We start from the raw sequence: 15,742 nt of genomic DNA, 5'->3' as shown, positions 1-15,742 counted from the left end.
GGTCCGCTCACAGCAGCAGAGAAGTTCAACAAATCAGCCACTAGAGGGGGTACCCTGCCCTGTCAGTCCACCATACAAACCTTTGGTATGCGATTCATTCACAGAACGACCATGGAAACATGCAGTCATAACTTAAGTGTCCTGTGATCGTATCATGTATGCACTGTATGTATATAGTATACCCCATTAATTTAAAGCGATGTACGAATCAAGGCATAAAAAAATGGAGATACTACAAACAAAGTGCTAAGTGCCCCAGTTTCTAAAGAACTGGACAGAGAGCAGCAGAGTCTGAACACAAGGTTTGTATTTATTTATTGTATTGGCTGTAGTTCAAAATAGTTACATCAGAGGCAAATCCTCTGCCCATTGGCTGCTCTCATCGCTGTAAACAAGACGGCCATTGTCACATGGGAGGGAGGCAGGGGGAAGAGAGAGAGGGAGAAATGGAGAGAATTGGGTGTGGCGGATGAAGCTCCGATCCAAGGTCTGAGGACATACAAATAGAAAGGGAGGAGAGAGGAGAGTGGAGAGGAGATTTAATGCGATGAGAGTGGGAGGGGGAGAAAAGGAGGAGACGAAAGGGAGGGAGGGAGGAGAGATGGAAGAGAGAGGAAACCAAAGAGAGGACCGATGGAGGGGGAGGAGAGAGGAGAGTGAGGAGAGATGAGAGTAAACAAGAGAGAGGGAGTAGAGAGGAGAGGGAGTAGAGAGGGAGGGGGAGAGGAAGTTAAAGTGATTACACCCACACCAGAGATGATGTCATGGTTTGTACTGGCCTGTACGCGCTCCCTCCTCCTCCTCCTCTGCCCCTTCCCTAGTCACCCCTGCCTGCCTTTCCCTCTTTCTCCCTCCTCTGCTCTCCAATCCGTATCTCTCCATCTCTCTTTAGCCATTGTTTGACACGGCAGGCGACAGGTGAAGAGGACCCTGAGGAAGAGGAGCAGGAGGAAGAGGAGAACAACAGACCAGGGCTCCACCCTCAGAGCGTAGCCTACCACAGAACCCAGGATCCTACCAGGTATGTCACCACACCCACCGCTTGAAGACCGGCTGCACCATGACTTATTAATGGATCGCTTATTTAGTTATTTAGCACGCTTTTATCTGAAGAGACCTTGGTTAACTCATCATTATAACGAGCAGGTACGGCTTAGGGCATGTTGCTTAAGGATGCCCACAGGTTAGACAGAGGACTTTAGGGGATTGACCACCAGGGAGCCTAGCTACCAAATAAAGACACTATCGTTGTCCCTAACTCTCAATTTAGCTGCACTGTACAGTAAGGTCTTGAAGGACTAGCTGACTACTATTGGATCGGAAGGGCAGGATCAGGCTACAGTCACAGATAAAATATGAGTTTGACAGCAGAAGGAGAAGGGTTTGACAGTAGAAGGGTTTGACAGCAGAAGGGTTTGAGAGTAGGGCAGATGGGTTAAGATTACAGAGGAAAGGTTTGGCAGTACGGTACAGGGTTTGACAGTTGAGAAAAAAGGTCAGTAGAAGATGGAGAGAGCTTTTCTTAGGTCCAAACCACATCATTACATCAAGATGCTTTCAGCGCTGCTTCATGATGGACGATAGGGCCACATACTGACAGCAAGGAGATCAGAGTGTGTGTGTGTGTGTGTGTGTGTGTGTGTGTGTGTGAGCAGCATGGCAGAGAGCTCAGCGTCTGTTGCGGAGGCCGAAGTGTCCTTCAGGAAGTTTGCAGTGCACGGAGATACCAAGGCTACCGGGAAGGAGATGAATGGGAAGAACTTCGCCAAACTCTGCAAGGACTGCCGAGTCATCGACGGCAAGAACGTCACGGCAACGGACGTGGACATCGTCTTCACCAAGGTCAAGTAAGTCTTTCCATCGTCTTCAGTCAGGTCAATCGATACCACTGCCTCAAACAGCCGCCATAGGTACACCTCGGTTCTCTGCGCCGAGCTGGTATTTGGTTCGAATAACATAACGTTTGCGTACCTTATGGTGGACTGAGATGCACGTATGTACCTTTGTGTGCTTGTATGTTGTGTGTTGTGTGTGTCTGCAGGGCGAAGACAGCGCGCGTCATTACCTTTGAGCAGTTCAACCAGGCGCTGGTGGAGCTGGCGCCAAAGCGCTTCCGAGGGAAGGACCAGCAGGAGGCGCTGCCGCTGCTCTACGGCCTCATCGCCGGCAAGGGGCCCGCCAACGTGGGCGTCACCGTGAGTGGCAGCGGGAAAAACACAAGACAATGTGGGCTTCTTCCAGTAGCTGGGGAACTGCCTTCTTTTTTTCTGTGCTATGGGTTTTTCAGTGGCTCTTTAAGTCTGTCTCTTTCTCTCTCTAGTTAGTTGGTCTCTCCTAAAGCTGACAGACATTTTTGCTAGCCCGAGTTTGTGTTTTGATTGAGTCTCATGGTTCTCACACAATCTTATCCAAACCAAGTTTGGTCAGCAGCACTGCTGATTGCAAGTTTTTTACTTGTATGGTGAAATTATTTCAGGAACAGTCAGCTAAGGGTTGGCTAGCCAGGAAGGTGGATTGATTATGATTCTGAATAAGTGTGCATTATTTTATTAAAACCTATCAGATATGCACCACAGGTGCCTTAGGTTACCTGTTACAGGACTTTTGGTCGAAGACCAAGTCCTATGGAGAAGGGAGAAGCCTCAAGTGTCTAGGCTCTTCATCTGTGAAATGGCCTGACTTTGTTAAGAACCAGCTAATATAATGAATCTTTGTTCTTAAAAATGAAAAAAAGTGTTAAAGAAAGGCAGACCTGGGTAATGAATGGCTTGGCAGAAAAAGGCAGTTTCTAAATCCAACCTCTGGTTAAGAATTATTGGGTGAGATTCAACAAAGCACTAGAACGTTGTGACCGAGCACTTTGAGAATGTGATTGTCTTACTACTTAGTACTTTGGAGATACTTCAGTATTTTCTGCAGTTGTAATGTTACCCCCCCCCCCCCTTTCAGACTCAGTGACATGATCTCTAACTCAAGTCTGTTAAAGAGGAGTGGGCTTTGATGATTCCCGAATTTCCAGTCTGGGATTTATTTTTTACCTATTTTTTACATAAAGACCTCCTTGAGCTTATTGAAACAAGTTCATTGGTTTGACAACTTTCATTCGATCCAGTCCCTGCTTTCCCTCTCAGCAGCAGGGGCGTTTCCAGGATTTTCTATATTAGTTTCTTGAGGTTGAACCAGGGGGGGACAGAGAACCAGCCGGGGGGGGGCGATGGGAAATCAGACCATTCTATCACAAATAAATATACACACACACACACACACACACACACACACACATTACTATATATGCAAATACCTTGCATGACTCAGGGGCTTCATTTCTCCGACCACACCCCAAAATAATGTTGATTTGTTCCAATACACCATTCTACAGTTTCAACTTCCAGATCAATAATTCAAGCAATTCACAGCCCTCTGATCCGATGGTGTCCGCCCTCTCTGTGCTCCGACCCTCAGAAAGTGGCGAAGGCCGCGGCGGTGGACCGACTGACGGACGCCACGAAGTACACGGGCTCCCACAAGGAGCGCTTTGACGAGTCCGGGAAAGGCAAGGGCAAGGCCGGGAGGGAGGAACTCCCGGACACCAGTGGATACGTGGGCGCCTACAAAGGTCAAGGTTCATACGAGGACAAAGTGAAGGAGGCCTAGTCCAACTGGAGCTTACACTAGGTTGAGTCGCTCCTGAGGTGTGGCTTATATAGGCCTGTGTATGTATAAATATATTATTATAATATATGCAACATCAGTCTGTGATAAGATACATATCTTTGCTCGACATTACAAGAGAATGAGAACAAGCAACTAATACAAAGATTATTTCAATATATATTTAATATACTCAGCAACATATGTTGGAAAGAATAGTGCTAACCTACATTCAATACTGCCAGTGACGCTAACACTAGACATTTATGATTGAATCATTGCTTTTAATATAAAGCTTTTAATACAAAGCCACCCATGGTGAATAACGATAAAGCATTTAGGGGCTAGGACATTTGGATAAAGGATGCCTACAGATCCTAAAATGAAATGTTCCCCAAACAAGAGTTCTCTATTACAGCCACTAATCTGAAAAGAGTAAATGGAAATCTTAACATAACTACATTCTTAATGAAGTTATTATAGCTATTTCAGGTATGGAATAGTTTTGAAGCAATGATAATGTTTATAATCGCTCTTCCTAGTTAGCACTTCAACATGTGACTTGCTGAAACACCTACACCTTGGTTGTTCATAAATAAATCCTTAAACATATGTTTTGTTGGCAAATAATAAAATAGTTTCACCCTGTGTCCCAGTTTTCTAGATTTAAATGACAAATGTACATTTATAATTAATCTATTTTGTGTTTTATTTACATATTTTATAAGAATGCAGATTATAATGAACATTTTATTAAGATCGTTTTTTCTATGTAAAAAAAAAAAACACTACATAAGACCAATGCGATGTCTATTTTCGGAATTAATTCGATGAATCTGTATCTCTTTGGTTGTCTACGTTTTAGATAGTCATCGTCAACTATATAGAAACCGAAATGAAACTGATTAAAACTAGACCCAGATGGGACTCGAACCCACAATCCCCAGCTTCGGAGGCTGATACCTTATCCATTAGGCCACTGGGTCCTTGGTGTACCACACGATAACTTACCATACCATACCATTTACTGGCGAATTCACTCATTTACATAACAACAGAGTTGGATAACAGACGAGCAGAGGGAGAGCAAACACGGGGGAGGGGGACCTGAGTTTGGAGCTACCTCCTGATTAGGTCGAGTAACATTTAAATAACAGTGGACTCTGATAACAAGCTGCAGGTTACAATGTGTTGTGAAAGACAATAAGAACATCTGTATAGCATCATTAAAAACAACGTTTACAAAGTGCTTTGATTATAGAGATGACTTTTTGCATGGGGAAGAAGTGGAAGGAGGAAAGCGATCAATAAATACAAATGGAAATTATTTATATATATCCTAAATGTAAATAAAATGTGAGTAGAATTTAAAAAAATACTATTTTCGTGTTGATCTGTTACACATAATGAGTCACGGGCTTCTACAGACTTCCTTTTCAGAAAGCCTGGATACAATTTCCCTGAAAAGCTAGCCATGACCTTTAGAAGAACAAACGTGTAGCTACCTAACACCGCACACCTAGTTCCGCCTAGTAATGTGAACCTACGAGGACAGCTCCTCCAGCTCTCACCGTACCTGGCCCCACAACAAAGGTTTCCTAGGGAATATGTTGTTCATGGACATATCAATAGAAATAAAACCTGGTGCCCTGATTCCTATAACTCTGCACTCTGTCCAGTTGGTTTTTGCACAATAAAAGGCACAATAAATACAATGACATGAAGTTAAATGTAGGCTATATGTAGGAATCAGACATTCATACTCACTACTGACCCCTCTGTCTGTTAAGCGAACTGCAACCCGCTGGTGCTCACGCATTCTGAACACTGGAGTGCGATCTCTTTTTGGTTGAGACAGTCCATAAACTAGAAAAAGCATTTCACGTAGAAAATGCTGTGAGTGCTGTAGTGTAAAGTGAGGTTGAAAATATGTTTAAACAAACCACATAGTTTATGAAGTTAAGAAATGTGGAATGATCAATGATCATTCAACAACAATGTAAAAATGCACACCATTTCAAAAATGTCAAATAGTTGGAAGCAGATAGTAGAGAGAGTAGGAGTTAAACAAATAGCTTAAGTGATCAAGTTTGAATAGGCCTACATTTGAGATAAAATATAGGATAGCTGAGCTGTTGTGATAAAGTTTGAAATGGTTGAATCGTGTGTGTGTGTGTGTGTGTGTGTGTGTGTGTGTGTGTGTGTGTGTGTGTGTGTGTGTGTGTGTGTGTGTGTGTGTGTGTGTGTGTGTGTGTGCGCGCGTGTGTGTGATCACTCGTAACTTTGTAAAACATTGTAAAAGTAAAAAATAAATGTGTCCCTAATCCTCTTCCGTACGATTCCAAGCTAATGTGAATATTTTAAAATTGGAATGGAGTCTCTAAAAATTGTGGAAGTAGTCAGGTCCCAAAATTTGTGGAGAATAAGAAAGAAAGAAAGAAAGAAAGAAAGAAAGAAAGAATAAAGCATGAGAATAATAGTTGAGCGCTGCTTGCAGCACTCACCTCACTAAAACAATAAAGAACAGACATTTATTCCATTATCCAAACTTGGACATTACTTCCTTCTTTTCCCTGCAAACCAGCCTGGTCCACCATGGAGAGAGTCGGAGAAGACAGGGATAGGCCAACAACAGGGCTGGGGAGCAGGTATCAATAAATACAAATGAAATATACAATGAAATGCGCTGATGAATAATAAAGATGTATAAAATATGTATAAAATAAATAGATAACACAATTGTGACATTTTTGTAGTCCCTCAAATTTTGAGCGATGCTTGATGATCTTCCCCGTAGGGACCACTAGGGTCCGCTAGAGAACACTAAAGTTAATGGTGTCAGCTGTCTTCGTCACATCCCAGAGGTCGGACGTCAAGTGAGGTGTCTTAAAGCCATTCTTCCATCAAATTGTTTGCATGCAATCCATTGTGTTGCATCTAAAAACAAAGCGCATTGTATTGGTTTTTTTTGTCACACACACAAGCACACGCACACACACACACACACACACACACACACACGAACACAGTCCATAGCTAATGTGGGACAAAAAGAGATCATCGTAAACAAGCAACGGCGTGATCTTATCAGTGAACCAGACACCTTTGGCCTCATAAACCGCACACACACAGATCAGATGATCCTGCACTCTGGGGACTCTACCGACACACTGGGGACCCTATCAAACCGGCCCCCACACCCTCCTGCCCTTGCCGGTCACACCTAGGCTAGATGAGGATCTGAAGGCTGGAGATGCAGATGCAATAGAGAAGGATCTCAGGGATTAGAAGCTTTCTATGGGTCGATTGTCCCCCTGGTATGAGCAACCGGCCACCCAGGTTCCCTCCACCCACCTGGGGACTGAATGCACCTGTTAATAAAATGCACCCGCCAGCCAGGAGCCTCAGTTCCTCCATCTCACAGGAGTCTGTCAATCTTCCCTTCCCTGTTGCTGCTGGAGTGGATGTAAGGCAGAGGAGAGGTCCTGGGTGGTGGTGGTGCTGTCGGTTGTGGTGGTGTCGTCGTCGTTGTAGCGAGTTACTTTTTTTTTAGATATGCACCCCAGATCTTTAAACTGTAGTTTTATTTGTGTTATTTCCATACCAGAGGTTGAGCTTGGCTACAGAAGGAGCTACAGACTGCTACTGTTCCACACCTGCGTCGTGTCCTACCGCTGGTTGAGATGAGGGCTGCGGTGCGTCTTCTGGTGGCTGTGGGAGTGTTCCACCTAGCGAGGGCCCAGGAGTCGTCTGAGATCTTCCGCCTCAGAGAGGCAGCAGGTACTCCATCCGACCCTCTAATAGTAGATGATATCAATGTTTCTGTTGTTCCTTGTGATGGGTTATAAAGTGGATGAACGGTTTGCAAACTGTTCATGGACGTTTGATGTGGTAAGAGATATCTCGCTTTATTCATGGATGGAAAGAGCAAACTCTTCAAGTACCTATCACCTAGTCAAAGTACTTCAAGTAAGACCATACTACCATGGTAAAAGTAAAATGCTAACATTCTCAGATAAAACTAATAAAGTATGCTCAAGTGGCAAAACCAAGCATTTTCTATAAAAATACTGTAAGCATACAACTTTAAAAGAAAAACTTGTATAATTGAAAGTGTTGTGTTCAATTACAAGCTACCATAAACAACATGTCCCCTGTTTCCCCCTTCCCTGGGGGTGACAGTAACAGTCTGGTTCTCATCCATCAGTGGCGTTCCCTGGGGAGCTCCCGTGCCCCGGGTGGAGCTGTGACTGTGCGCTCCGCCAGGTGGGCTGTTGCTGCGCCGCCAGCCGCATGCACGAGGTGGAGGAGCTCACCTATGCCAGACTCACTGATATGTGGCAGAGCATCAAACAGCTGGACCGCAGTGTCCAGGAAACCATAGGTACCATGGCAACCATAGGAACCGTGGCAACCATAGCGCCATGGCAATCAAGGGTAACATGGCAACCATATGTACCGTGGCAACCGTAACTACAATGGCAACCCATAACAGCCATGCCAACCTTAGGGACCATGGGAACCTTAGGTACCATGGCAACCATAATAGCCATGGCAGCCTTAAATGCCATGGTAGCCGTAGGTACCGCGTCAACCACCACGGCGACCATATGTACCACGGCAGCCAGGATCGTACTCAAAATGTCGGCACATCATGTGTTGTCTGTTATTATATTCATAACCCATGCAGGGCGGCCGGCAGGAGCAGAGAAAAGCGCATGATCCTCAACACTTGTTACGTGCGTCAATATGACGTCATATCATCTATGATATTTTGACTATCTTGGTACTGTCCTGGTTTTTCTCAGGGGGAAGAAGGGTGGCTTTCACAGCCTCGGGGATTCCCAGCATGAACTGCTTCGGACCGTTCTCCATCGATGTGTCCGTTCCCTACAACACCGTCTCCCTCAACCACGGAGAAGGATACAACCCTGCCCTAGGTGAGTGCCATTATTATTATTGTTGTTAAGATAACTGTTAATTTTACTCTATTAGTATCAGTATTATTATTATTATTAAGATGACGATTATCATTATTATTATTGATTGAATATTAATGTGAATATTAATAAAAGTATTATTCATATTCATATTTAATAAATAATAAGAAGAATGGTAATCTTAATAATAATAATAATAATACTGATACTAATATACCATTATATAAATATCAATATTATTCATATTAAAATTACTACCAGTATTAATAATGATGATAAAATTATTATGATCATTACTATTATTAATACACATAATAATATTCACTTTACATAGTGCAAATATTCTTTCCAAATGTCCCTATTAAACTCTTTATACTAGAACAATCTTTACAACTTTACTTAATATCAATGTGATTGCTCATATACATTATTTAAGGATCCCATGCCATGCTACTTTATGAATGCTTTTATATAGCTGTTAGTGGGCCCCTAATACAGTATTTGAAGACGTTCAAGAAATTCAGCCTTGGTGCAGAATTACAGCCACTACGAGCCAGTCCCACAATGAGCTTTCCACAAACGTGCCGTTTTTTTGAGGCGGGTCAAGGTGGAGGGTGGGGGTGTGGCCCTGTGCAGTTAGCGGCCACGGTACCATACGCTCGTGTTTACAGTGGATTTATCGCAATGGAGAGGCGCACACGTCTTTTGGCCATGTTCTGTAATATTCCATTCACTCCGGGTGCTCCGGCGGGAGTCCAGGAGCTCTATAACTAAATAATATCATATTATACATAGATATCTTTATCATATAATATATTATCACGGCCAAGCTGTGTGCGCCTCCAGAGGATAAAATGAATCTGAAACGACTGCGTCGCCTCCACCGCCCTGCAGCGGTGGTACCTCGCGGCGGCGGGCAGTGGGCGGGCAGTGGGGGTCCGGCGGGAGACAGTTGCAGGCAACAATCCCTTTCTCCTCCATGTCGCGGTTCATGTACTTCAGGGAGTCAAAGCCAAAATTCCTTTCCCCCAATTCCTTCTCAACCATGGCTGAGATAACCCCCCACTACAAGTCTCGTGGAAATACCTTATGACGACATATGGGGCCAAACTCCAAATCGGTGCGTCTGAGCTTTGTTTTTTCGAAGGCAGAGCAGGATACCTAGTGCTTGTTTTACACCTAACACCATTTCTAGCTACTTGGGGACCATAGGCAGGCTAGGGGAACTCATATTAATGTTAGAAAACTTCATAAAGTGAAATTTTCATGCCATGCCCCAGCAACCACCTCGACCACCGTAGCAATCATCCAAAATACCCCAGAAACAACATATATCCCTAGCATCAAATCACAGCACTACTTCACTCTACTGTACATTTCCAATACACAAGGCACTTGAAACGTTATTTTCAGCAAGCTGCACACCACATTTTCTTCGGAAGAGTACTTTTTCAACATTTCTAGTGTTATATTATGTAAAAATTCATTACGATTACACTAGATTATTATATGATTTATGTTATCCACTTTATTACTATTGATCTCTATTTTATCTCCTATATTATTGTTCCTTCCGCATTACATTAAGTGTCATGTGACCGCCTCGTTCATCCCACTCCTCAGGCATCTTCACGGCCCCCCGCGCCGGCCTTTACTCCTTCTCCTTCACAGCCTACTCCAGGAGGGCCTCCGCAGGGGACCGCATGTTCTTCCAGCTGCAGCTAATGCGGAACGGGGAGGTGATGGCGTCCGTGTGGGAGGAGAACCGCGAGGACTCAGAGGACAGCAGCACCCAGGGCCTCCTCGTCTCCCTGGAGAGAGGAGGGCAGGTGTACGTGCTGCTGCGCACCGGACGCATGCTCTGCGGCGACACCGCGGGCCGCAACACCTTCTCGGGTTACATGGTGCACGCTATGGAGTCCTGACCTGCCTGTCCCCCACGCACACACACTGGCATGCACCCACACACCCACTGACATGCACACACACACACACTGGCATGCACGGACACACACACTGGCATGCACACACACACCCACTGACATGCAGGCACGAGTTCACATGCACGCACACACAATGGCCTGCATGCCCACGTATACGTACTCACACCCACACACACGTACTTGCACGCGCTTGCACATAGATACAAACACACCCATTGACCTACAGGCACGAGTGCACATTGACACCCAAACATACGTACTCGCCCGTGCATGCACCCGCAAACACAGGCAAGCATGCACACACACCACGCACCCCTTGTTTGGACCTGGCAGTCACAGTTAAAATAGAAACCACCATTTCTCACCTAAATCCTAAACCTAACCATCTCTAACCTATTACCTAAACTACTAACTAATTACCTACCTCAACTTAAGCAGCTCTCTCCTAATACAGACAAATCCGATTTTTGTGATCTAATTTAGTAAGATAAACTTCACCTCAATGTATTAATAATAATCCATATTTGTCAGGAACAGGTTGATAGGACATACGTGCCAACACATACACTTTGGGAACGTATCATTACACTGTGGTAATACTGAACAATCTAACACAATGAGAGTGTAACTTTAATGTCCCCAGCATTGAGGATCCCAATGTGTTTTATTATTAAACAGTCTGATCAATATCCGGATAAAGATGTATGTTTGTTTTATTCATCTGTGTGTGTGTGTGTGTGTGTATGTGTGTGTGTGTGTGTGTGTGTGTGTGTGTGTGTGTGTGAGTGTGTGTGTGTGTGTGTGTGTTTGTGTGGTATAGTATGTTACTGCATAATGTGTGTCATACATTAGAAACTATGAAATACGAGCAAGCACAAAAGTGTTTGTGTATGTGTGTGGAAGAGAGAGAAAGGGATAGAGTAGAGAGAGATAGACCGACAGAGAGATAGCGAGATAGATAGATAGGTAGAGGAGAGAGAGAGAATCAAAAAGTATAGACTGCTTTGGCAATTTACATGTTTATCGCTTCATGGAAATAAAGCTAATTTCCCTTGAATTGGGCTACAGCAGAGCTGTAGCGTAGTTCAGCTGCATTGGCAGATGTACAGAGAGAGAGAGAGAAAGAGATAGAGATAAGCCGTTTCTCAATTTGCGTTCTTTTCTGTACTTGTGTACTTGTGTTCTTGTAAAACGGCATCAGTTATAGCCCAAGTACTGTTCCAATTCAAAGTTCGCTTCAAAGAATCCAAAGAATCAATATTCTCAACGTTAAATAAGGACATGAATCTTTTGAATAAATGATGAATATTCAACCCGGCCTGCATTCAGCTGACTAATGCAACACTCTGGTCGCACAGTGGTCCTCATTTAAATGAATGTGTGCCTATGTATTAAAGTAAACCCCCGTGCAGCAATATGTAAGCCACCAAAAAAAGGGACTAGCAATTCACAACAATTGTATGAGAGTGGAATTACGCTACAAGCCGGAGAGGCAAATGAGGCAGAGGCCTGCCAAGTAATCTTTCATCCTTCAGCCAATTAATGGAGGGTCAATAAACAAATTGTGTTGACGTAGAAACTAGCCGCCATGCAAAGCTCCTCAGAGCAGACTGAATATACACACACACACAAAATCTGACTAAAGAGGCTGTGGGATAGCAATTGGCTAGAAATAAAAGGAGAAACATGAACGTTGGATTTCTCTCTTTAGGCAACGCATTCTGCTCTGTCTCAGTTTTCAAAGGGCTGAGAGCTTCACTGTTGGGTTTACTGGTCTGAGAACGGATGCTGAGTGACATGAAACATAACCTGCCTGCTGCACATGCATGATGCTATGGGTTATTATCAGTTGTTAATGGTTAGTGCTGGTTAGTACCAGCTGGTTAGGGTAGATAACTGCTGGTTACTGTTGGTAAAGGTAGGTTAGTGCTGGTTAGTGTTGGTTAGTGCTGGTAAGTGTTGCTCAGGGTAGGTAAGTGCTCGTTAGTGTTGATCAGAGTAGGTTTGCACTGGTTAGTGTTGCTCAGGTAGGTAAGTGCTGGTTAGTGTTGTTCAGTGTAGGTAAGCACTGGTTAGTGTTGCCCAGGGAGGTATGTACTGGTAAGTGTTGATCAGTGTAAGTTACCACTTGTTAGTGTTGGTCAGCATAGGTTAGTAAAGGTTTGTTTTGGTCAGTGAAGTTAGTTTGGTTTAGTGATGGCTAGTTTTTGTTAGTATTACTGGTTAGTGATGGTTTTCACTGGTTAGTGTTGGTTAATACTGTGTAGGTCAGTAATGGTCACTGTAGTGCTGTAATACTAGTGTATTGTAATACTATTATTGTTTACAAATTTGTATACGTTGCTATGCAGATGACATATGCAAAATACGGGCATAATTTAAACAAAGACAACTCAACTTAATTTGTTAAAAGAGGCACGTGATCTTTGTTCATATGCTATTAATAAATGCTGTTAGGCACTTGAAACGTTATTTTCAGCAAGCTGCACACCACATTTTCTTCGGAAGAGTACTTTTTCAACATTTCTAGTGTTATATTATGTAAAAATTCATTACGATTACACTACATTATTATATGATTTATGTTATCCACTTTATTACTATTGATCTCTATTTTATCTCCTATATTATTGTTCCTTCCGCATTACAGTGTCATGTGACCGCCTCGTTCATCCCACTCCTCAGGCATCTTCACGGCCCCCCGCGCCGGTGTCGTGCCAGAAGTTGATTTTTGCCAGAAACTGATTTCCGGTCCGCTGATTTTTACATTGTAATGGCCCTTTACACATTATTCAAGCACTGGTTGACATCAAATCTTGTCAGTATTACTTTGCTGAGTGATATCAAGCCATTTTGAGGCAGAAACACAACTTTAACAGACAGTGCGCGCTCCCGCGGACCGGAAATCAGTTTCTGGCAAAAATCAACTTCTGGCACGACGTGCCAGAAGTTGATTTTTGCCAGAAACTGATTTCCGGTCCGCTGATTTTTACATTGTAATGGCCCTGTAATGGCCCTTTACACATTATTCAAGCACTGGTTGACATCAAATCTTGTCAGTATTACTTTGCTGAGTGATATCAAGCCATTTTGAGGCAGAAACACAACTTTAACAGACCGTGCGCGCTCCCGCGGACCGGAAATCAGTTTCTGGCAAAAATCAACTTCTGGCACGACACCTGTCTTTACTCCTTCTCCTTCACGTGATCTTTGTTCATATGCTATTAATAAATGCTGTTGCCCTGCCCATTAAAAATCCATTAACATATCTTGACAGAAAGAACAAAAACAACGTCCTCACAAACCCCACTATTACAGCCGGGAGGTAGGTTTATCCCCCTTTTTTCTGAATGGTTAGAGAGTAATAACCCTAACCTTAAGGCAGTGGTTCTCAAACTTTTTACCATGAGTACCACCTTAGAAATGATTTGGCTCTCCAAGTACCACCGGAATTAAAATAAAGTTTACAAAGGAGGCATTAATATTAATAATATGATTTATTATTCACATAACTTTACTTGACTGAACAATCAACTGTAGACTATGTAAACTCATGTATTGTATTTAAACACTTGCAACGAGACAATACTAACAACAGGTCAGAATATAATGTTTAGGTTTGAAGGAGAATGTAGCCTACTCAGGCACAAATTGAAAATTAAGAATAGTAGGCCCTACTGTGACCTTCTCAAAGTAATCCTGGGGAATGTACCCATAAGAATAATAATAAAAAAGAAATTGGTAATGGCGACTCTGGGCCTATCATGCTTAGTGAGAGAGTGAGAGCGTGTCTCTGTGAACAGAGTTCTGTGATGTCTGGGTCGATTGAGGTTAGCTTTAGCCTCAGACTTGGTTCATGATGTTGTGTCAATAAGCTCCACCTGTGTTGCGCAACTTTACCGTGCATTCACGTCGCAGCCGCGATTGTATTTGGATCACGGCAGTGTTTCTCACAGACCAGGTAGCAATGTGTGGCGGATTTGTTGACGGGGGGGGCATTATCGTTAATAGAAAATGCGGATCATTTTCTTTCTCGTGTGTCTCGTTTTTCGCCCGTGCCTAAAACCGCCACTGCTTATAATGCTAAAGCCCAGTTCAGACCAAAGATTCGCGACGCAACTGCTTGCAACTCGCAACTCCTTGCGACTCCTTGCGACGAGACGGGCTGAGACGTTCTAAAAACTGGGCAGTTCACACTGCTGCACCGGGCGGCGATTAGTTTTATTTTGGTTGAGAGTAGGCTAGAGTTGCTGTGTTTCGCCATTCTCCACTACTTCTGCATTGTAGTAATTCGCTGGAGCTTAGTTTGTTTAGATCCCGCTAGTTGGATACATTGCATTCTTTCGTAGTGGCGACTTCTCGACTGCAAGGGAAGCTCGGCTTCACCTAAAATTTCGAAAATGAAATGGTCAGATATATACGGTTGTTAACATTTCATTGATTAAAAATGTGTTAGAACACGTCCATCTCGAAAACGAGTCCGTTCAGAATCAGCTGCTTATCGCAGGTCGACTGACTCGATTTCCTTCTCATACACTTACGTGTTTAATTTGCGTGTGTTTAGACAGATGGGCGCGCACACACGCGCACCAAGCATCACCCGCATTCATTCATTCTTCAACACTCACTCGCGGTAAAACTAGCCTATAAATCCCCGTTGGGGATTTAACCCACATTGGCAGTGTTGTGTTTCACAATTTTTTTTTTTTTTAACAAAACTGTCTTCTAAATTAATGAAATACTGGGAAACGAATAAACCATTATAAGCAACGAACTTAATAAGCGGTCGAAATATTTTTTTCAACCACCGCCTCTTTCCCTTGACGGTGCGCAAAGCCCGCACGGCGCACACAGACAGGTAGCAAAAAGCAAAGCAGTCTCACGTCAATTCCTCTAATGCTGACGTTTAAAATATATCAGCACCTATTTACCTTGATCTTCAGCTGTAGCCTTGCTGAACTCCCTGCATCCTCGCTGTCTTTATTCATTTTGTATGGCGGTCTTATTATGGTAAACTAGCTCATTGGTGAACACCTCGTCAGGTTTTAAACAGCGACACGCACTCGGAGACAGTAGCCTAAGCCTAAAGAAAGACGGTCCATATAGCTGCTGCACAAAATGCGTGCCAAGCAGTAGACCTAGTTGGTCTTAAAGGGGGGGAAAGCAAGTCCAAGTTTAACATCGATTTGCAGTGATCACTTGGCTGAA

At 43.5% G+C, this 15,742-nt stretch overlaps 2 protein-coding genes and 1 non-coding gene across 3 annotated transcripts; 2 read left to right on the top strand and 1 right to left on the bottom strand.

The window, feature by feature from the left end:
• Positions 1-1,656: 1,656 nt before the first annotated feature.
• On the top strand, positions 1,657-3,654 carry LOC311340180 (tubulin polymerization-promoting protein family member 3-like; the record flags this gene model as incomplete). Its single annotated transcript, XM_084465064.1, has 3 exons — positions 1,657-1,847; positions 2,042-2,195; positions 3,463-3,654. 3 exons carry the CDS (start codon positions 1,657-1,659, stop codon positions 3,652-3,654), a joined length of 537 nt encoding a protein of 178 aa, XP_084321190.1.
• A 910-nt stretch (positions 3,655-4,564) lies between these two features.
• AC3HAE_011278 (transfer RNA arginine (anticodon CCG)) lies at positions 4,565-4,637 on the bottom strand. Its single transcript has one exon. It is a non-coding gene; the product is annotated as a tRNA-Arg (tRNA).
• Positions 4,638-7,334: 2,697 nt separating this feature from the next.
• Positions 7,335-10,516, top strand: LOC311340523 (cerebellin-1-like; the record flags this gene model as incomplete). Its single annotated transcript, XM_084465394.1, has 4 exons — positions 7,335-7,431; positions 7,859-8,035; positions 8,460-8,591; positions 10,215-10,516. The coding sequence occupies 4 exons, from the start codon at positions 7,335-7,337 to the stop codon at positions 10,514-10,516; spliced, it is 708 nt and encodes a 235-aa protein (XP_084321520.1).
• Positions 10,517-15,742: the final 5,226 nt, after the last annotated feature.

This window comes from Micromesistius poutassou, assembly GCF_964030765.1.
Source record: "Micromesistius poutassou genome assembly, chromosome: 3".
Lineage (NCBI taxonomy): Eukaryota > Metazoa > Chordata > Actinopteri > Gadiformes > Gadidae > Micromesistius > Micromesistius poutassou.
This window is presented reverse-complemented; position numbering and strand designations above follow the sequence as displayed.